The sequence below is a fragment of the Cololabis saira genome, chromosome 9 (genome assembly GCF_033807715.1).
Source record: "Cololabis saira isolate AMF1-May2022 chromosome 9, fColSai1.1, whole genome shotgun sequence".
In the NCBI taxonomy this organism is placed as follows: Eukaryota; Metazoa; Chordata; class Actinopteri; order Beloniformes; family Belonidae; genus Cololabis; species Cololabis saira.
The window spans coordinates 13619888-13643690 of NC_084595.1; the positions used below are offsets into that span (position 1 = coordinate 13619888).

The following is a 23803-nucleotide window of genomic DNA, read 5'->3' on the forward strand; positions in this document are numbered from 1 at the left end:
ATATTAAATACGTTTAATCTCCCTGATGGAGGGAGTGTTAACGGTGCGTTTGACCTAATCCCTCCAAAAATTCAAGTCACTTCAGACACTTAAATGTTTGCGGCACCTCTTAGTGCACAAGGCGTTTGAACACTTCACAAGTAAAACATGTTTCAGATGTTTCTGGACGACCTCCCCCGTACAGGGGGCTGAATAAACGCAGGCCGGACCGGTGCCGCCCGTTACCCTGTTTCTGCCTGACCTCCGAGCTCGGGTCACAGTGCCGCCCAGACACCACAATCACAACAGGGCTGTTTTTCGGTTTGTTTGTTTTAAGACAACTCTGGTTTCCTTTTGGTCCTCTGTCACCTGTGGCACAGGTGAGATCCAGGTCATCCTGGTGAGATCCTGGTCCTCCTGGGGTGGACAGTTCCTCTAAACGGGTTAAGAGATGGTGCAAATGGTGCTGGTACTGGGGCTCGTCAAGGCCTCCCTCCTCTTCAGCTCCCTGGCCGTCATCCTCCTCTTGATGCCCTCCAGGTACAAGTTCCGGTCAAACATTCCTCCACATAGAGGGATGCTGATCAAAGAGGGTGACAAGAGGTCGGATTTGTTAATCTGAGAACGTGAATACGTCCCCCGCCCGTCACCCCCTGGATTAAACTAACAGATAAGAGCCTCCATGCAGAGATTATTACGCATCAGCAGGTAAATTACTGAGCAGTATCTATTACTTATTTAACAACCTTGTCACATCCTGTGGTCGTGGAAGAGAATCTGCCTCACAAGGTTCAAATTATTGGCATCAAGCAAAAAACATTAAGGAGATTGCTGAAATGACTTAAATTGGGTTCAAAACTGTCTAACAAATGATTAAAAAGGGGAAGGGAATGGTGTTCAGGATGGAGGGGAACCAGCATCTGGTACCACTGAAGTCAGATGGAAACCCAACAGGAAAAAATTTCCAGCGTGGATCACACATGTGTGCCCCCCGAGAATCTCTGGAACGCACCGGAGACAACTGTCCCATCATCGACACAAGATCTTGGAGAAAAGTTGATGCAACTGGACGGAAATAAATGTGGCAATAAAAGAGCTTATCGGAACGATGTCAGCGAATGTGATGTCATTAAAGCTGAAGGCGGTCTGATGAAATGTTAGTGGGACTTTTCCCTTTGGACAGCAGTTTATTTAAGAATTACTCACTGAAAATGCGAAGTATATTTATTGAAACTAAAAAAAAAAAAATAATCTAACTGCTACGCCGACGTCTGTTTTTTTTCCTAAACTAATTATTAAATAATATTATCAGTAAATATACATGTGAAAACGTACCTTTAAATTAAAGCACCCGAACATCTACTGGACTGTCTCAGAAAATTATAATATTGGCCCGGTTTCCCAGATCAGTTAAGTAGCTCTTAACAGCGAAAGACTTCTTTCAAACCATCTTAAGGAGCCTGTGAAAGAAGTCTTTCGCTGTTAAGAACTACTTAACTGATCTGGGAAACCAGGCCATTGTGATTTTCTGTAATGCAATTACAAAAACAAAAATGTCATACATTCTGGATTCATTACAAATCAACTGAAATATTGCAAGCCTTTTTATTATTTTAATATTGCTGATCATGGCTTACAGTTTAAGAAAACTCAAATATCCTATCTCAAAAAATTAGAATATTCTGGGAATCTTAATCTTAAACTGTAAAACATAATCAGCAATATTAAAATAATAAAAGGTTTGCAATATTTCAGTTGATTTGTAATGAATCCAGAATGTATGACATTTTTGTTTTTTTAATTGCATTACAGAAAATAAAGGATAGTGAAGAAGAAGAGATTTCATTGGTCTGAACTTTACATTCAAGACGACTTCCCATCACAGAACGTGATCTGTCATTGAGGAGATTCCTGTATAAATCCAAATCAGCAACATGAAACTTAGATAAACAGAATAAACTGCGTTAACGAGAGATAAACGAGGCTGCATGTGTTTGCCCTCAAAGCTGCTGCTCTAAGAGTCTAAACCGCGTTATTGTTTCTGTTTAAAATCCTTTAATGTTTCTGGTTCTGTGGTTCTCCAGAACCGCTCACCTGAACACCCACGGCGTATCTTACGTAAACATTTGTGAGGAAACGGCACTAAATCTTGACAGGAGTCGGTCACTTGTTGGTTGTTAATGGTGTCTGAGGAACTCACTTGTCTCTTCCCGGCCTGAGTTTGACCTCAAACATGGCGACGACGGGTCGGTGGTCCGACGACTTGATGTTCGCGCAGCTGTTGTATTTCACCACTTTGATGTCGTTTGCCTGCCGGCTCCTGAACAGAATCCTGTCCTGCCAGAACCAAAACACGCTGCATCAGCGGTGCTGACAGCCACTGGCCAGCTCAGATCATCAGAAGAGAAGATAAAAGGTCTAAAAAGTGTCTTAGTGCTTATTTCTTTATCATAACTACTTGTGACGACAGTCACGATGGGTCTGATGGGACATCTTTAAACCAAGCTGGCTGTTCTCTCTCTTCTTACTGTGTATGAAGGCGTTCTCTGTTTAGAGGTGGTGTCGTAGTCGTCACAGCCGATGTCAAACTTGTACGTGGGTAGGAAGTGAATCGGAGCCTCTTGGAACCCTTTGAAGATTGAACCTGGAGGAAAAAACCACGACAGACGGGCTGATGACCCCTCGAAGGAAAGCCCGCCTCCATGAAAGCTTTTTCTGAAAGGCTGAAGCTAAATCGGTGCGTACCCTCCTTCAGCTCCTTGGTGAGCTGGTCGTGCTCCAGCAGCGGGCTCATATCATCCCCCCCGGTGCCTTTCAGGATGCTCTCCACATCGGCCCGCTCTCCGCTCAGACGAAAGTTGAAGTCTCCAAACCAAAAGACCTGATCGAACCTCGTGGAGACGTCAGCTGGAAATAAAATACACACGATTTAAAAATGTACAGCTGCCATGATAAAACCCCCCCTTCACTTTTGACAGGGTGTCTACAGGTTTGACCAAGTTCAATTTAAGTTACATTCTTTTTGATACCATTTTCAAACATAATTTAACACCAAAAAAGACAGTCACACACTTTGAACCCAAATTTCCATCTACCCATATTTGCTTGGACTAAGACAGGCATGTCAAACTCAGTTTGGCTCTGGCTCGGATCCAGACTTTCTGTTCTCAGGTAGGCCGGATCAGTAAAAGAATGTCAACTCCAAATATTTGTTTGCTTTGTTTTTCAGTACTATGCTTTATCATTCAGCCTACATCTTTTCTAAGCACAACACATTTATTCAAAACAATGGAAAACAAAAATGATTTTCATGTTTGGCGGTGAACATGTTAACAACTGGTTTATTTTAACAGTTGAGTGAATACAGTTTTACACCTGAACCAACTCACCACATTAACAAACTCAAGTGGGAACTATGAAAAAAATATTTTTTGTCTTTATTGTCATACTGCTTTGAAATAAACAAAAAAGGAAATACAAAATAAAAGTTATAGCAGTGCATGGGCAATAAGATTAGACTACATCAGATCAAACTACTAGGCTAGGCCTATTGAAGCTGAAAACATACTGCACAATATTAATTGTCTTAAATATGAAACCAGATTAATCTTATTTTTAATGATCTGTATTCATGAGTCCAAACAAATTTCGTGTCACACTTTTTTTCTCTCTCTCTCACTGCATTCCTGCAGTCTACTTGCTGCTGCTGGCTCATGAAACTTGGCATCTTTTTTCCTTCACAAGTGCATCAATATTAGGTGTCCAATCCTGAGTAGCAGCACATTTAACAATGTAATTTAAGTGTTTATTTGTTAACCTTGAGCGCTGCTTTGTTTTATTATTGTTCATTACGGAGAACACCTGTTCAAAAAGATAAGTATTCCCAAACATGGATAGAACCTTTGCAGCCATGGCTGTTAATTTGGGGTAACCTGGCACGAGATATAACAAGATAAAACGTATCCAATCCCACGGATCCAAATGTATCCTTCATAGCAGAATCGCACTGCACGTCAATAAGCTCGAGTTGAATGTCAGCTGGCATATCAGAAGGCTTCACTGTAAATGGCGAGCGAAAAAAGCCAAATTTGTTCTGAAGTTCACTGAATACCTGAAACCTCTGCTCAAACTCTCGCAGCAAATCTGTTATGTTGTCTTTATATTTATCCAAATCATTATCGGGACGGTCCGTGCCTTCGGACGCACAGCTGTGAGGCAAGAGAAATGCGCTGTGTCACCGTTAGATAGCTGCGTCTCCCACAGTGACAGTTTCGTCTTGACCGCACTTATGCTGTTGTAATATTGAGTGACAACTCTGTTACGGCCCTGCAATGTAGTGTTAAGTGTATTCAAGTGTTGTCTAATATCAACCATAAACACATGATCCTGCACCCATTCCTTGCATTTAAGTTCCTTTACTAGGCGTCCCTTATTTACCATGAACTGTCCAATTTCCCCTCATAGCTCAAAGACGCACTTGAGTACTGCACCTCTGCTTAACCACCGCACGTCAGTGTGGTATGGTAGGCCAGCATGAATGTCATTGTCACTGAGAAATGTGTCATACCGACGGTGATTAAGCCTACGCGCTCTAATGAAATTGACAGTTTTCACAACCACACTCATAACATGGTCCATTTGCAGTTTTGCAACATAACGCCTTCTGATACAAAATTAATTTATTGTGTAAGTTCTACTTTTCTCTGCCATAATGGAAACTTTTTTGTTAATAATTTCTCCTAATTATTTTGTAAAAACCAGGAAAAGCAGCCCAAATTTTATCAACCCGTCCAATTGGGTGGAAACCCGCTCAACCTGGCAACACTGACTGAGGCGTCCAACAACTGGAAAACAGATTTATTTCTCCTCAAAACAATTAAATAAACTTTTTCCTTTTAAAAGTGTAAGAAAACTCTCTAATGACCAGATAAATTCCCTTTAAAATTAAGATTCAAAAATGAAGACCCTTGGATTGAGATTTCAGACAAATTAGACATTTAAAGGCCTTATTTTAGGAAAATGGAATTTAAAACTGTGGCCCTGTTTGAAGGACCATGATCTCAGAGCGACTCACATGGCGTGGAGCGGTAAGGGTTGGTGTCTGGGAGGCCCTTAGGAAGGGCCAAAGCTTCAATGATCTTGTTGTAGTCGAGTATTCTCTCGTAAACTTTGGAATCCCCGGCTGGAAGAAAAAGAACTGAGTCAAAACTCATTAATCATTAATTTTATGTGCAGGTAAAAACTGCAGCGCTGGGCAGCCGGACCCCCGGAAACTCCGACTTACAGGTGAAGTGGGACGTGATGAAGAGGAAGGATGTGCCGAAGAAGGTGAAGGCGATTCCCACCGCCCCTTTGGTCTTGATCTGGGAGATGATCCTTGTCGTGACCGTGGCGTGCTCCACCTCTGGGGGAATCAACGCAACAAATGTTGGTTTCACTCAATAAAATTCAGAAATGTCACATTCAAATAATAATAAAAACATGTGCAGAGGACGGAGACAAAAACAGTTCATCATCAGGCCGAGTGAGCTGAGAATGATGGGAAACATCTTCTCTCATATTTAAAATATTTTTAGTTTTGGATGGAATTAGGTTGAACATTTCATGATCCAACTAAACACAATATGAATAATATAAATGAAGTCAAGAAGCAAGTCAGCTATTGACAATAATATAATAAATGTGATCACGTCAGTAATAACTTGCTGGACCGGAGCTTCAGGTGTGAAGCCGCTCATGTTGTGCCGGATAAACGTAGATTCACCAGCTGATTTACGCGGTGTACTTAATTTATTTTTGCTCCAATGCTTCATTTTTGCTTAGTTTTTGTAAACTTCAGTTGAAATTTAACTTTTCATTCTTTTTAAACGCATGTTTTGAGCATTTCATTCAGCAAGAAAACGCTTCAGAAAAACATCTATCCAACTTCTAACTGAACTAAAATTACTTGTTTATTTGAGGCTTTCGTTACCTAATTTTAAGACCCAGTGAGGTCCAAATGTTTAGTTTTTTATGTTCAGACAAAATATTGAAACTAATTTTGCTTTAACATTGCTTGCTGAGATGTGGAGAGTCTAAGAGGTCGCTCTTGGGACCTTTCAGGGTGAACATGCTGTAACGTCCACTCGGAGGACGACTAGCAGCTGAAACTCATTTTTTTCCGCTCATAAATTCACTGTTGAGAGATAAAACTACTCCATATTGGCCGGGTTTCCCAGATCAGTTAAGTAGTTCTTAACAGCGAAAGACTTCTTTCAAACCTTCTTAAGGAGCCTGTGAAAGAAAATCGCGTTTCCCAGAGTCGCTCTTAGCTTAAGTATCTCTTTCATTAAGAAGGAAATGAAAGATGCTGCTGACCCAGTCTTTACAACCATCTTAGTGAACAAAGACTCACAGATCCAGCCGCGTCAGGCAAAACAATATTACACCAAGCAATGAGATATTAAAACAATGCAACCCGCACAAGTTTTGATCTATTTTATACTTTAGATTTATATTGTTTAGCATTTATTGGTGACAGCAAAGGGGGAAAAAAAAAGAAAAATAAGGAATAACAAGTGTGTTCCTGTATATGCTTTATGCATTACGCACAAATAAAACGATCATCATGAATATCATTTATTTGATGATTTGGCTGCTATACAGCATGTTCTCGCTGCAAATCAACCGCGTCACCGTGCGCGAAGCAGAACTGTTTATATGAACGCATTCGTGCGTCAGCACTTCAGTCCCCTGGACGTGTGTCGGACCGCGCTGTCCAGGCAGCCGGGACACCGATCCTCCTGCGCCGAGCCCGAGCGCATCTATGTGATGACAGGGAAGCAGCAGCTGATCAACGGGATCCTTTGATGAATCGTTCATTACAGTCTCAAATATAATCAATGGTGTCGGTTTATATTAAAGAATCTTTTTGCCCAGAAGAAAAAAGAGCGAAGACAACGACCCATAACTATTTTCTTCTCTTGAAAAAACCCACCTGCGGGATGCAGCAGCATCAGAAGAGCAGGAATACGTGCGTGGCGGGGATGATCTCTGCAATCTGAAGCCCTCTATAATTGTAAAAAGAATTTCACTTATCACGGGTTCTTTTTGGAACATAACCCCTGCGAAAAACCAGGGATTGCTGTAATTCCACGTTGCGATTTGCAAAACTCGCCTTCTCTTGGCTCATGTTTTTGAACGCACACACACGCCCACCCCGTTTCCTCCCGGTTTCTGCGTGTGGGGAAAAAAAGCCTCACTGTAGCCAGAAATAACGGAGTAACGCACCGTTTGGATGAAAAAGGGTCATTGAATTATATTTATCATCTTAATTTTTCATTATAACGCACAGGCAGCAGGGAATTAGTGCGTTAGGTAGCAGTGCTGCGTGTGAAAATGCGCTGATAGTGGTCGGTGATCGATTTGCCTGGCATCGATTGATTTAGTTTCAGAACCGGACAGCTGCTCCAAAGAGCTTCTGAAAGAGCGAAACTAAAGAACGGTGTTAAGAAGTCATCTGGGAAACACCCATATCTTAGGGTTCTCTCTTAGTTCAAACCTTCTTTGAACCTCTCTTAAATCCTTAAGAGAGGTTGGATCTGGGAAACCCGGCCATTGTTTGTAAAGATCTTATATAACCTCTCAGCAATGACTGCTTATCTAAGATCACTGCTGGCATTGTGTTTACACACACCTGCAAATTACCAAACCATCAGCTCCTGTAGAAGGTGCTCACACGTGATTGGCTGATTGAATCACGTGCATTTTACTGGGAGCATCTAGATGTCACTAGTTCTTAGTTGCCATGACAACAGTAAGGTTGCATCCAGTTTTTCACACAATGCTTCTGCATTTCTGTTTTGTTTTTTGTTAGATAGCTGCTGACACAGTGTAACATGCTCATCAGGGGTGTATTTACATGATTATAAACCTGCAGAGGACAAGATGATTTCCTTTTTAATTTTGTCCTAATAGTTAAAAACCTTAGACTGAAAGAGAGTAATCTCTTCTGCCACATGACTGTAAGACAACATAGCAGTACAAAAATGTGCATTGTATATGTGACAATAAAAGTATTGGGTCCATATAATCACAAACGATGTAGAAATATCAGAGGATTGATCGTTAGGGATGGGTGATATTTTACCGTTCACGATATACCGTCAAAAAAATTCCTCACGATAAGAATTTGTCATCTTGCTGTAAAAACGATAAATTCCCGTTGATGATGTTTTTGTGTAAAACTGATTTATGGTTCTGCGTTAAATCCACCCACAACGTATGTGAAGGAAGGAAGGAAGGAAGGAAGGAAGGAAGGAAGGAAGGAAGGAAGGAAGGAAGGAAGGAAGGAAGGAAGGAAGGAAGGAAGGAAGGAAGGAAGGAAGGAAGGAAGGAAGGAAGGGAGAAGAGAGGAAGGGAAGAAGGAAGGATAGAGCAGGAGGAAAGAAGGAAGGAAGGAAGGAAGGAAGGAAGGAAGGAAGGAAGGAAGGAAGGAAGGAAGGAAGGAAGGAAGGAAGGAAGGAAGGAAGGAAGGAAGGAAGGAAGGAAGGAGGAAAGAAGGAAGGAAGGGAAAAAGGAAGGAAGGAAGGAAATGAGCCTGAAAGAAAGAAAGAAAGAAAGAAAAAGAAAGAAAGAAAGAAAGAAAGAAAGAAAGAAAGAAAGAAAGAAAGAAAGAAAGAAAGATAAATTCCTGTTGATGACGTTTTTGTGTAACAAACATGGCGGATCTGAGAGCAAGATAGATTTATAGTTGAAAAGGTGGAGTTGAATTGGTATTTTTTTTATCGTTATCGGGATAAATGCCAGAAATTATCGTGATACATTTTTTAGTCCATACCGCCCATCCCTATTGATCGTTGATACGACGTGGGACAGACCTGAACAGAACCAAATGAGGTCTCTTCTGGTAAACACGGTGAGATACAAAACACCGTGGGAAGCTGTGTAGAGCATCACGTAGTGAGGTCCCAGAGTCTCCTGAAGGCAGGTCTCCCACTCCCTCCTGCACACACACACCAACACACACGAGAGGAATAACTCACAGGAGTCTCAGGGTAATCAATCACAACGTGTGAGCAGTAACCCGCCAGACCTGTCGGGGCAGCCCTCCTGGACGCCTATGATATAAAAATCTTGTGCAAATTCAGAGTCTGTCGGGAGGAGGAGATCATTCAAGTTGGCTGGGAGGAACTGAAAACAACAGACACACGGTTACAACGGCGGCGCCAGCTGAGCCTGGGCTGCGAGGCGCTGTGGGCGCGGCGGAGCCGTACCTTCTCTCCCTGCATGTTCCAGGTCACGACGTAGATGCCTACTCTCCTGTCGGGGAAGTAGCGGTCCAGCTCCTCCGCACCGAGTAAGGCACCGCTTCCCAAAATACTACCCTCCAGGAAGCTCCTAGAGGATGGACAGCAGCACTTTTAACAACTTTCATCAGCATCCGACTTCTCATGCAGGCTGCAGAGATAAAAGCAAACTCGCCGTCTCGAATTAAAACCACCAATCAGAATGTAAAAATTCAGATTTTTCTTGGCAACAATAGATGAACTTAAAACTATAGATTATGACCTATTTATGCCCGTCCCCCCTCTCTCCTTGTCAAAAACTGTGCTGATCAAGCATCTCCTGTGATCTGAGCTAATCCCCCTCCAACCTGCTGCACTCCTCTTTATTTCAAACATCTGAGTATATATATATATATATATATATATATATATATACATACATACACTCAGATCAAAGGTGTATCATATGTATGTATGTATGTATGTATGTATGTATGTATGTATATATATATATATATATATATATATATATATATACATACACATACATACATACACACACACAGGACTGTCTCAGAAAATTAGAATATTGTGATTTTCTGTAATGCAATTACAAAAACAAAAATGTCATACATTCTGGATTCATTACAAATCAACTGAAATATTGCAAGCCTTTTATTATTTTAATATTGCTGATCATGGCTTACAGCTTAAGAAAACTCAAATATCCTATCTAAAAAAATTTGAATATTCTGGGAATCTTAATCTTAAACTGTAAACCATAATCAGCAATATTAAAATAATAAAAGGCTTGCAATATTTCAAGTGATTTGTAATGAATCCAGAATGTATGACATTTTTGTTTTTTTAATTGCATTACAGAAAATAAAGAACTTTATCACAATATTCTAATTTTCTGAGACAGTCCTGTATATCAACAGATGAACAAAAGGAGCAGATCTACAAGTCTCGGAGAGCCAGCAGCGCTGAAATACACTCGTCTGTTCTTAATACAAGCTGCCAATAACTTCTTCAGAGTAGCTCCATCCAGGCAGCAGATTTAGCACTGAAGACACGGCTACTGGACTTGAGATGCAAATACCTATGCAATGGTAATCTTTATTATCAGCACAGTAAGTCACATGTGCTTCTATATTGCTGTCCCAAAGCATCAAAGTGAAAAGGTTCAGAAGTAAATGTGGTTTGATGGCGTCACTGGTTAAATCTATAACCTCGAAAAAACACCATCTGATACCCCGTTACTCCGGAAAACGACTTCCTAGTATGTGCCGTGTCTGACTTCAGCTACATCATCAAGAGCCTGTTACCTGCTAAACCTACTGTACCTGTTCCTCACATCCTGGGGTCTGATGGGACTAAGAACGCTGTATATGGACCGTATGGAGTTCACAGAGGCACTGTCCGACCCCATGTTCTCCAGAAGCCGGCTGTCACTGAATTTCCTGTGAATCCTCTCCTCAAACTTCTCTTTGGCCGGCACGCCATAATCCAAACAATCCCTGTCAATCCTATTAGCCGCCCTTAAAGGAGCTGACGCCAGCCTCTCGTCCAGAGGGGGCAGAGGGCCCGTGGGCTGCACCGGGGACAGGCGCAGCGTGGCCGACCTCCCTCGGCGGTCTCCCGGGTCACTCTGCTGGCTGCGTGGCCTCTCGGCGTCCTGGAGGACCGGAGATCCCGTCGACACTGCAGAGACGGGTCTCACACTGGGGTCAACGACGCCTGGAGCCGCCCGGTCTTCTCTGAGCGAGTCTGAGGAGGAGCCGGTGTCGGCCCGGTCACTCAGGCTCTCCTGGCTGTTTCTGAACCTCTTCATCCTGACGGATTCCTCCAGAGAGACGCTCTTGCTGACCTTTGCCCTCCTGGGCAGGGACGGGGGGCGAGGCTGGTGCATGGCCGAGGCCCCGCCCGTCTCCCCGGCGGCCAGCAGCAGAAGAGGGTGATCTTTGGAGGGTTTTGAGGAGGTGTTGGTGGTCCCGGTGTCGGCAGGGGGCGAGTCTCTCTTCCCAGCAGCCTGGCCGGGCAGGTACACGCCGCAATCCTCTCCACTGGCCGTCATCCTCCCCTCACACCTGACCCCACCTGTGCTCAGGTGGACGCCGCTCTCTCATCCCTCAGTGGGAACAAACCTGCAGGACAAAACACACTTTTACAGCCTTTTCCAAGGACAACGTAAACCACCTTTGATCTCACACTGTCTGACCTTTTCCCTCCTTAATTATGAGGCTGTAATAAGATAATTAACAAGTTAAAGTTAAAGAGATCACAAATAACAGTGTTAGGTTTAGCCGCTTACTCTGTTTAAAAACCAGAAAGCCTTTTTTAATCGGCTTGAGCATTTATCATTTTTATTTAATGGACATCAGGAGAGTTTTGAACAGAAACATTAGTTCACCTCCCACGTTGTTTGCAGTGAGGAAAGCTAAAAAGGCTAACTGCGAGCTAGCTGGGCTAAACTGGCGTTTTATACCAACAAACAGGCAGCGCTGGGTGGTTTTAATGTTTCCCACTTGAAGTCTTATTCCACAGGTATTAAATCGACGTAGAGATGCCTCCCGTAAACTACTGGCTCCAGGCTGCCGACTGTAAAGTAGCTCCGCCACTTCCTTAGCAACGATTAACAACACGGATGTTGTTACCAGGAGCGGAGCCGTGATTTCTAAACACGCACCACAGCGACCCCGCGCGGCCAAAGGGCGGAACTACAACTACACCGGTCACCCTGACGTCACTGCTCTCACTGTCTCACTGTTAATGTTCCCAGCCTCTACAAAGATACAAAAAGGACATTGATGTGGACTGCTCATTTTGTAAACTGTCTGCAGAAGACTTATGTCATTAATTTGGTATTGTCCTATCTCATGTATTTTTTGGCAAGATATCTGTTCACTAATTTCACAACATATTGACTCTGATTTCTCCCTTTCATATGAAAATGTATTGTTTGGATTCTTTTCTTACACCTCTAGCAAAGCAAATCAATTTTACATCATCAATTTAATTTTGTTACTTGCAAAATTTCATATTCACAAATCTAAATTCTCTAATCACATCTTTCCCGGCCTTTAAAAATGAATTCCAATGAATTCCCATAGCCTCACTCCACTGTTTGAAATGCAACATTTTTTGCTTGTAGTTCTACATGTTCTACATGCTTCCACCTGCTTGCTGTGCTGCTGACGTCCCCGACCCCCCCCAGTCTGGCCTTCGGCAGGAGGATCCCCCCTTATGAGCCTGGTCCTGCTCAAGGTTTCTTCCCTCCTAAAGGGGAGTTTTTCCTTGCCACTGTTTGGCTTAAGGCTTTTCTCCCACTATGGGAGTTTTTACCTGCCATTGTTTATGTAATAAATCAAATGGTCTGGGGTTTATGTTTATGTTCATGTTCTGGATCTCTGGAAAGCGTCTAGAGACAACATCTGTTGTATTAGACGCTATATAGATAAAATTGAATTGAATTGAATTGAATGTCTTTAATTTAAAATTAATTGGTTCCCTTAATTCATATATTTCCAAATTACCTGTGAAAATATCTAACTTTCACAGCCAACTTCTATTATCCTGGTCCATGATGTACACACACAATTTCTCTCCCCACAAATATTTCATTTGGAACAATCAAGATATTAGATTCAAAAACAAATCTTTATATATTAAGAGCTGGGTTGATAATAAGGGGCAGCACAGTGGTTAGCACTGTTGCTTCACAGCAAGAAGGTTCCTGGTTTGACTCCCAACCCGGCGGGGGTCTTTCTGTGTGGAGTTTGCATGTTCTCCCCGTGCTTGCGTGGGTTCCCTCCGGTTACTCCGGCTTCCTCCCACAGTCCAAAAACAGGCATAGTAGGTTAATTGGTGATTCTAAATTGCCCGTAGGTGTGAATGTGAGTATGTCTGGTTGTTTGTATACAGGACTGTCTCAGAAAATTAGAATATTGTGATAAAGTTCTTTATTTTCTGTAATGCAATTAAAAAAACAAAAATACATGTCATACATTCTGGATTCATTACAAATCAACTGAAATATTGCAAGCCTTTTATTATTTTAATATTGCTGATTATGGTTTACAGTTTAAGATTAAGATTCCCAGAATATTCTAATTTTTTGAGATAGGATATTTGAGTTTTCTTAGGCAAGGCAAGGCAAATTTATTTATATAGCACAATTCAACACAAGGTAATTCAAAATGTTTATAAGCTGTAAGCCATGATCAGCAATATTAAAATAATAAAAGGCTTGCAATATTTCAGTTGATTTGTAATGAATCCAGAATGTATGACCTCCAGCAGACCCCTGTGACCCCTGTGACCCTGCAAAGGACATAGTGGGTATAGATAATGGACGGATGGGTTGATAATAATATTTTACTGGTTAGTCAACTATTGAATGACAATGGTCAATTGTTCACTTATGAAGAATTTCTCTCAATGTATGGTTTTCCTGTTACTGCTAGAGAATATTCAATTGTGTTTGATGCAATACCAGGTGGTGCTAGAAGGTTACTGAGTTTTGCTCCTAAAGGTAGAAATTGTAATATTCCAAGGTTGAATCCTGATGACATATATGTTGGTAATATTTGTCCTTTACTAAGTGATAAAGCTACGAATCATTGCATTAGATATATTATACAGAGAGATATTGTTTCTAAACCTGCAGCAGTTTTCTATTGGAATAACTTATATAATGAGATAGATTGGAAAAACACATGGGTCTTGTCAAGAAAATGTATTATTACAAACAAAGTATGAGAGGTTACTTTTAAAATACTTCATAGATGCTATCCAGTCAAGACCAATCTTATTAAATATAAGATAAACATTGACACATTCTGTTCTTTTTTTGGTGATGTGGATGAAACAATATCTCACTTATTCTGCAATTGCACATATACTCATGTTCTCTGGATTGACCTTAATCATTTTATAAATGCTAAAGTTGATTCTTCCTAAGTTGCTAAGTTCCTAAGTTGAGCATTCAACATGTACTATTTGGTGTATCAAAAAATGATATGATAAGCCCAGACAAAGTATATTTAACCAACCTTCTCTTACGGTAATTATTGGTAAATATCAAATTCGCTGTACTAAATTTGCTAGCCAACGTCCAAATATAATTGTTCTCAAAATTATATTAATATCGTATTCAGACAGTCTTAAACAGAGCATAAACCCCAAAGCAGTTAAAATGAGAAGCCTATGTGAAAAATATGATATTTCCTGATCTTTTGTTTTTATTTACTTTTCCTCCTTAAACCTCAAGCCTTCTATTTTATTTTGGATATATAATTTACTGTCCTTAATTTGTAACTGCATTTTGTCCTGAAGTTTTGTACCTTTTCTGTATTTATCTGTCAATACATTTTTTTTTCCCAGCCTCGTGTTAAATGGAGAGGAATAATAATAATAATAATAATAATAATAATAATAATAATAATAATAATAATAATAATAATAATAATAATAATAATAATAATAGTAATAATAATAATAATAATAATAATATATCCCGCCCTCTTCTGGTCCTCCGTCTGCGCCCGTTGTGTGTTTCCCTGTGTTTCTCTCATTACTAGAGAGGACAGTAATGCTTTTTAGAAAATAGTTTCTTTTCATGAAACTACAAAAACCTTTAACGTGTAATAAAACATGCTTAAGCTGGTGACTGAACAAACGCGACACGTGAAAAAAGGGAGTAATGTTGTTGCTGACATAACACTGCACGTCCCCATGAATGAGCGACGTCAACACATGACCTACGATTGTTAACCCTTCAACCTCCCCGTGCCCCCCCCCCCAGCTGTGTGAGCCAACGCCGCTGAAAGGATTTGTGGGCGCGCTGGCCTCCGGACATGTGGACTGTCCCATGTTTTCTGTGCATTTCCATGACATTGCTGCTGGCTCAGGGCGTTTGGACAATGGGCCGGTCGGTGGGTCAGGTATAAAAGATAAGGGTTAAACCAGGTATGACACAGTTCGGTGCAAGAGCAAGAACAGCCGCAGCAGCTCCAGCAACAGAAAGAGCAGAAATAGCCCACAGACCAGCAATATGACCTCCAGCGGGATGAACATGATGGGCAAGGTACGTCCGTGTTCCCGGGATGTTTGTGGAACATCAAGATTCAATTAACTTCAATGAACTTTCTGGAAATGTACCAAATATTTTATTTCCAACATTAATATTCCCAAACATGCCTAAATAATGTACAGCTGATGTGTCTCCTGCGTGCTAACTGACGTCACCTTTCTCAGATCGTCTTCTACGAGGACAGGAACTTCCAGGGCCGCTCCTATGAGTGCATGAGCGACTGCGCTGACATGTCCTCCTACCTGAACAAGTGCCACTCCTGCCGGGTGGAGAGGGGCTGCTTCATGGTGTACGACCGCACCAACTTCATGGGCAACCAGTACTTTATGAGGAGAGGCGAGTACGCCGACTACATGAGCATGATGGGCATGAGCGACTGCATCAGGTCCTGCCGCATGATCCCCATGGTAAGCGACGCCCCTCCCCCTATCCCACACTTTTACTGTGAGTGAAAGGAATATCCTCAGTTAACCTTTATCACCCCAACACAGCACAGGGGATCCTACAGGATGAGGATCTATGAGAGGGAGCAATTCGGAGGTCAGATGCACGAGATGATGGACGACTGTGAGAACATCATGGATCGCTACCGCATGTCCAACTGCATGTCCGCCAACGTGATGGACGGCCACTGGCTGATGTACGAGCAGCCCCACTTCAGAGGCAGGATGATGTACATGAGGCCTGGCGAGTACCGTAGCTTCATGAACATGGGCATGAGCAGCATGAGCAGCTTCAGGAGCATGAAGCGCATCACTGACTCCTGCTACTAAACTCTCTGTGCACCTAATAAAGCTGTCATGAACTGAACTTCTGGACCGTTTCACTTGTTTATTTTAAGTTACAATTATTAAGATTGTTTTTCCACCAGTGACAAACACAATAATGTATGACAATAACTCAAGAAGTAGCAAACAGATGACCACTCCAACAGTATCAATTATACACTTCAAAGGACATTTTAGTTGTTTACTTTCAGTCTTCTAAGATAATTTTTTTTCTTTTTATTTCGAACATGCATGTTAAAAAAAAAAAGAATACAAAAAAGTACAAATATATAAATATATATGTTTGTAGACAGAAGGCAAGACAGCACTTGGGCAGACCCCACGGATCCACCAACATGTTCCACCAACATGTTCCAAACGGAGTAGGATTGAAGTAAACACTTATCGAGTCCTCCCCCTGAATCTTACATACATTCTTACATATAACAAGAGTTTCAATAAACATACTTATAAAACACACATAACCAAACACCCCTACTTTAATAACTATTCAATACAGTGATATAATAACCAATTATATGTATATATAAATATAGTCAAAAAAGAAAAAAATCAAAGCAAACAAAAAGAAAACCAAACAAATGCCCAGCATTTAGTTGTGATACTATGTATGTATGTACGGTATGTAATAATAGAAGTAATTATAATGTATAGCAGTGTTTCCCAACCCTGGTCCTTGAGCCACACTGTCCTGCATGTTTTAGATGTTACCCTGCTTCAGCACACCATGATACAAGTACCTGTGTCATCAACAGAGTTGTGCAGACCTTGATGACAAGCTAATTAGGACCATTAATTAGAATCAGGTGTGATCATGAAGGGAAACATGTAGAACATGCAGAACAGTGTGCCTGGAGGACCAGGGTTGGGAAACACTGATGTATAGTATTACATTATCATTACTTTACAATAATACTACTATATAATAGAGAAAAATAGACAGCAATGATATAACAATATACTTGATTAACTATATAAGAGTAGATATGCTATATATACTGGTTCATATATTTACCCCAATTATTAACTAGTTTCTGACCTCAGCAAGGTTAAGGTGTTAGGGTTAGGTTTAGGTGAATGAAAATATCTTGATGAACCACCTGCCTCATCCGACGACTGGGCAGGTACGATAAAGTTCTTGTAGGAACTAACCCCCCCCCCCCCCCCCCCATCCACAGGCCCAACCTCAGACACAAATTCAGTTTTACAATTTTAAAATCACTGTATTATGTAGTAAGACAAGACTAGTTTTAGTATACTTATAATATATAATATATATAAGCATACTAAAATAGCTAATAGCCTACCTAAATTAAAATTATTTATGTGCCTTGTGTTTTATGGTGTTTTGTCTTCCATTTGCCTGTCCAGCACTTTGGACCATATTGGTGTTTTTAAAGTGCTTTATAAATAAAGTTGACTTGACTTGACTTAAAAGGTTCATGCTAAATCCGGTGTATTTACACTGCTTTATGTGTTGGCTATCAATTTGCATCTAAATAAATATATATATATATTTTTTTTTATAATTTCGAGTGTAATGTTATGTGTGTGTGTGTGTTCTGAGACAGTAAAGTTTAACATTTTTAGGCTTAACATTATTTAGTTAGTTGGCCCTTTATTCTGGCAATAGTCTACCCGAACTTTTTGATTCTGCTGCTGCTTCCTCCCTCTTTTCTTCATCTCCAGTTCTGGACTCCCTTTTTCTCTTAAATATGTCGTAAATCCTGCATTTTGATGACGATTCTGGAAATTTTCCGCCGCTGTCCCACCAGTCCGACCGAGGTCCTACCGAGGACATTTATTTGTTTACTTTCAGTCTTCTAAGAAAAAAGAAGACCGAGACATCAGCAAGGTTAGAGGGTTAGGGTTAGGGTTAGGTGAATGAAAATATCTTGATGAACCCCCTACCTCATCTGACGACTGGGCAGTTAAAGGGGAACAAAGGCAATGCACAGGCGTCTGCAGCTCTGCGACCTGGCCCCGTACTATCCACTACAAAAGAATGGTTGTAAAAATATGGCAACCTCCCTTAGAGTTGTGGAAGTAACAAGAATTAATTGTTGTCTTTTACTAGAGTTATGTACTTATCCAAGATGTAGGAGAAGTAACAAGTTCATTTTGGCCCATTCCCAGGGGTTACGCTCTAAATACTCAAGTTAGGTTGTAGGAACCACTTTAAGGTTAGAGCCAGGGGTTGATCTTGGAGTTAAGCTTCCCAATCCAATGGGGTTAAGTTCCAGGTTAAGGTCTTGGGTAAAAGGCTTGTCCTGAATTAATTTAGCTCCTCGTTTGGTTGAGAGGAAGCAGGATCAAGGTAGACTTGTAGTTAAGACCCCTTAACCAAGACTAAGACCGACCAAGTGAAGACGAAAAAACCCATAGTTATTTAGTCATCTTGTGTGAGTTGTAGAACATCAGCACCATCCTGGTTCAGCTATAAATGTTTTCATCAGTTGATGTTTTCATCAACTAGCTGAGATCAAACATGTGTTGCGACTGCACTATCGCTATTTCTACACTATTTGAGGATTGACGTGACTATTAACTAGTCCCCAAGTCCATCCATCCATCTATTTCCTATACCCACTTTATCCTTTGCAGGGTCACGGGGGTCTGCTGGAGCCTATCCCAGCTCATCACAGGCGAGAGTTTGGGGTTCACCCTGGACAGGTCACCAGTCCATCACAGGGCCACAAATAACCAGTCATACTCACACTCACACCCACGGGCAATTTAGAATCACCAATTAACCTACTATGCATGTTTTTGGACTGTGGGAGGAAGCCGGAGTACCCGGAGGGAACCCACGCAAGCACAGTGATGTGCTTAACCTTCACAGGTTATGTGCATAAAGGTAATCAGGTCAAACAGGTGATTGCACTCAATTCAGTTAAGTTAATTAACTCAAGCCAAAACATGGTATAAAAGCCTCATTATGGAGCTGGCAGTTGAGGAAGCAACATGCCAAAAACAAAGGAGATCAGTGTGGACCTCAGAATAAGAATTATAGATGCCCACAAAGCAGGGGAGGGATATACGAAGATATCCAACCGTTTCCAGGTGTCAAGGACTGGAGTGAGAGGCATCATTCAACACTCCAAAGACAACAACACAGTGCAGAAAAAGCCTGGCAGAGGTAGAAAGAGAAAGATTTCAGAGAGACTGGAGAGGAAACTGGTGAGAGACATGTCTAGAGACCCCAGATTAACTTCCAAGGCTCTGGCAAATGACTTGGCCACATCAGGAATCATTGTCTCGAAGAAGACCATAACTAGAGCTCTGCACAGGAATGACCTACGAGGGTGCAGACCAGGAAAAACCCCACTTTTGCACCTTCAAGCCAGACTTCAGTATGCTCGAGACAACCTGGAGAAAGATTATTCATACTGGAAGCGTGTCTTATGGTCTGACGAGACTAAACTAGAGCTCTTTGGCCACAGGGACACTGCTTACGTTTGGAGAAAAAAAGGACAGGCATTCAACCCGAAGAACACCATCCCCACAGTGAAGCATGGTGGTGGGAGTATTATGCTGTGGGGATGCTTCAGTGCATCTGGAACAGGAAATCTTGTCAAGGTGGATGGAATCATGAATAAAGAAAAATATTTGGCTATTTTGAAAGAGAACCTTAGGCAGTCAGCTGTAAAACTGGGTCTGAGACGTCACTTCATCTTCCAACATGACAAGGATCCTAAACACACCTCCCTCTTGGTGAAGAACTATCTCCAGACAACCAAAGTGAATGTCATTGAATGGCCTGCACAAAGCCCTGACTTAAATCCAATAGAAAATCTGTGGGGTGACCTAAAGAAACATGTCCATGCCAGGCACCCATCAAATCTAGAGGAACTGGAGAGATTTGCCAAAGAAGAATGGGCCAGGATTCCTCAAATGAATTAGGGTGTGGGGGGCTAATCATTTTGACTCTGGTAGTTTTTGTGTTTTGTACAATATCTTCATTTCTGAGTGGAATATAAAATAGTGTAAGCATCCAAAATAAAACTACGAAGTCTACAAAAAGCTGTGTTCAGTTTATTTTGCTCTGGTTAATATCACTTGGAAAACACTTAGAAAACAAGCACTATTTTGTAAGGGGGCTAATAAAATCGTCCTCAACTGTATATATATTCTAGCACTGGCATGGCACAGTGGTGTAAAGTAACGAACTAAAAGTACTTCGTTATTTTACTTAAGTAAGATTTTTGAGAATTTGTACTTTTATTGATACTTTCATTTTTCTGTACTTTTACTTTTACTTCGTTACATTTTCAAGGAAAAAATCGTACTTTTAATCCGCTACATTTAAAATTGGACACGTCGTTACTCGCTACAAATTAAAGAACAGCACAGCGGGGGCTGATTTATGGTCCCGCGTTACACCGGCGCAGAGCTACAGCGTAGGGTACGCGGCGACGCACACTCTACGCCGTAGCCTACGGCGTAAGGTGTGCGTCGATTTAACGCGGAACCATGAGGCGGACGGGAAGGAAGGGGGGCGCGTGAATATACCGAGAAGGAGCCGCAGCTCCCGGGAGAGTTGCGCCGCAGAGGCGGGCCGGAAGGCCGGAGGAACCGCCGTCGCGTCGAGTACCGAGGAGGACTGAAGCCTGAATTATGGTTCCGCGTTAAATCGACGCAGAGCCTCGCCGTAGGGTACGTTGGTGTAACGCGGAACCATAAATCAGCCTTGAGCGGCAGCCGACGCGTGTCCATGCGCACCATTCTTTGATTCCACCACTTCTAAGGTGGTTTTGGCATTTAAAAGTTCAAAAGTCTCATCCTTTATCAGCTGGGGTTGCTTAATGTTGTCACTGCAAACTACAGGCTGGGGGTGAACCTGTCAGCGGGGCCAATGGGGTACAGCAGCAGTGATGAGCAAAGGGAGAAATCAAAATGGGGTAATGGAAACAAACACTAAAGGGGTCAGAATAATATCACCATTATTTAGAGTTGTAAGCAAATTCTTGGATTCTTCATTTCTTTGCAATCCTTTTGAAAATAATTTTGTACTTTGAATTTTGTACTTTGTACTTTGTACTTTTTACTTTTGTACTTAAGTACATTTTAACCCATGTACTTTTTGTACTTTATTATATTTAAGCTGAGGTACTTTTATACTTTTACTTAAGTAATTTTCTTAATGGGTACTTTTTACTTTTACTTAAGTAATTTTCAAGCAGAAAATTTGTACTTTTACTTAAGTACAATATTTTTGTACTTTTTCTACCTCTGGCATGGCAGCACCTGTGTCCAACTGGACTCACAGCAGTCTGACCAACACTTAACCAGCTGTACCCTCCTATGTGATTTCATGCTTGTGTTGTTCTCTCAGATGTAAGTCGCTTTGGATAAAACCTTCTGCTAAATGACAGAAGTAGTAGTAGTAGTAGTAGTAGTAGTAGTAGATGAAATGTGAATTTTAAATATTAAAGATACACACAATTATAGACTTGAACTTGCATTATTTATAATTATAGTAGGGAAATTACACTGTATATCAGCATCACTTAAATGGCATAGACCTAATGCTTAATCAATCACAACAATATGCAAATATTATTCAAAGGCCAATGACGCAATATATTTATTCAAACAAGGCCGTTATAAACACAATACTGTAATTAAATACAGACACATGCAGATGCACCAAAACATAAAATCAAATGCAAAATACAAATAATTTACAAAACTCTACATTAACAAGAGGAAGAACTGGTGATCACAAGATTCTGTCAGCTTGGTGTGTGCAATGACATCTCAATTATCCGAGCTTGAGACTGAGACAAGACCAAGACCACAAAAAAGTGGTCGTGAGACCAAAGCCGGTCTCGAAAACTACAAGTCTAGATCAAGGAGAGCCCACCTGTGTCCAACTGTCCCACCTGTGTCCATCCTCCCCGTGATCCCCCCCCCCCCCCCCACTGTGTGAGCCAACGCCGCTGAAAGGATTCGTGGGCGCGCTGGCCCCCGGACATGTGGACGTCCCATGTTTTCTGTGCATTTCCATGACATTGCTGCTGGCTCAGGGCGTTTGGACAATGGGCCGGTCGGTGGGTCAGGTATAAAAGGAAAGGGTTAAACCAGGTATGACACAGTTCGGTGCAAGAGCAAGAACAGCAGCAGCAGCTCCAGCAGCAGAAAGAGCAGAAACAGCCAAAAGACCAGCAAGATGACCTCCAGCGGGATGAACATGATGAGCAAGGTACGTCCGTGTTCCCGGGATGTTTGTGGAACATCAAGATTCAATTAACAACATGAATATTCCCAAACATGCCTAAATAATGTACAAATGATTAAACCTGGTGGAGCTGATGTGGCTCCTGCGTGCTAACTGATGTCACCTCTCTCAGATCGTCTTCTACGAGGACAGGAACTTCCAGGGCCGCTCCTACGAGTGCATGAGCGACTGCGCCGACATGTCCTCCTTCATGAACAGGTGCCACTCCTGCCGGGTGGAGAGGGGCTGCTTCATGGTGTACGACCGCAACAACTACATGGGCAACCAGTACTTCATGAGGAGAGGCGAGTACGCTGACTACATGAGCATGATGGGCATGAGCGACTGCATCAAGTCCTGCCGCATGATCCCCATGGTAAGCCTCGCCCCTCCCCCCATCCCACACTTTTACTGTGAGTGAGAAGAATATCCTCAGTTAACCTTTATCACCCCAACACAGCACAGGGGATCCTACAGGATGAGGATCTATGAGAGGGAGCAATTCGGAGGTCAGATGCACGAGTGTATGGACGACTGTGAGAACATCATGGATCGCTACCGCATGTCCAACTGCATGTCCGCCAACGTGATGGACGGCCACTGGCTGATGTACGAGCAGCCCCACTTCAGAGGCAGGATGATGTACATGAGGCCTGGCGAGTACCGGAGCTTCATGAACATGGGCATGGGCATGAGCAGCATGAGCAGCGTCAGGAGCATGAAGCGCATCACTGACTCCTGCTACTAAACTCTCTGTGCACCTAATAAAGCTGTCATGAACTGAACTTCTAGACCGTTTCACTTGTTTATTTTAAGTTCCAATTATTAAGATTGTTTTTCCACCAGTGACAAACACAATAATGTATGACAATAACTCAAGAAGTAGCAAACAGATGACCACTCCAACAGGATCAATTATACACTTCAAAGGACATTTTATTTGTTTACTTTCAGTCTTCTAAGAGAAAATTAACTAGTTACTGACCTCAGCAAGGTTAGGGTTTTAGGCATAGGTGAATGAAAATATGAATGAATATGAACCACCTGCCTCATCCGACGACTGGGCATTAAAAGGCAGGGGTGAAAGTACGATAAAGTTCTTGTAGGAACTAACCCCCCCCCCCTCCCCCCCCCCCCCCCCCCCCACGGCCCCAACCTCAGACACAAATTCAGTTTTACAATTTTAAATTATGTAGTAAGACAAGACTAGTTTTATTATACTTCTAATTTATAAGTATAGTAAAACTAGTCTTGTTTACCTAATTCAGAGTACTGTAAAAAGGCTATTCTCAAATTCTCATGTAATGTTCTAGATGAGAGCTGCACAGAGCTAGCTAATAGCCTACATAAATTAAATGGTTCATCCTAAATCCGGTGTATTTACACTGCTTTATGTGTTGGCTATCAATATACATTGTCCCAAATAAATACATTTTTTTTTTTTTATAATTTCCAA

General features: G+C 41.7%; 1 protein-coding gene and 1 pseudogene across 2 annotated transcripts; one reads left to right on the forward strand and one right to left on the reverse strand.

Moving 5' to 3' along the window:
• Positions 1-226: 226 nt before the first annotated feature.
• inpp5e (inositol polyphosphate-5-phosphatase E) lies at positions 227-11901 on the reverse strand. Of its 2 annotated transcripts, XM_061730515.1 has the most exons (11): positions 11734-11901; positions 10592-11392; positions 9234-9357; positions 9053-9150; positions 8838-8962; positions 5264-5383; positions 5054-5161; positions 2725-2886; positions 2508-2623; positions 2180-2316; positions 227-559 (listed from the first exon to the last, which is right to left on the reverse strand). In XM_061730515.1, the coding sequence occupies exons 2-11, from the start codon at positions 11320-11322 to the stop codon at positions 424-426; spliced, it is 1857 nt and encodes a 618-aa protein (XP_061586499.1). In that variant the 5' UTR covers positions 11323-11392; positions 11734-11901; the 3' UTR covers positions 227-423. The 2 variants fall into 2 exon arrangements, with proteins under 2 accessions (XP_061586499.1, XP_061586498.1); XM_061730514.1 differs by having other exon boundaries at positions 10592-11901.
• A 3302-nt stretch (positions 11902-15203) lies between these two features.
• Positions 15204-23132, forward strand: LOC133451462 (beta/gamma crystallin domain-containing protein 2-like; annotated as a pseudogene).
• Positions 23133-23803: the final 671 nt, after the last annotated feature.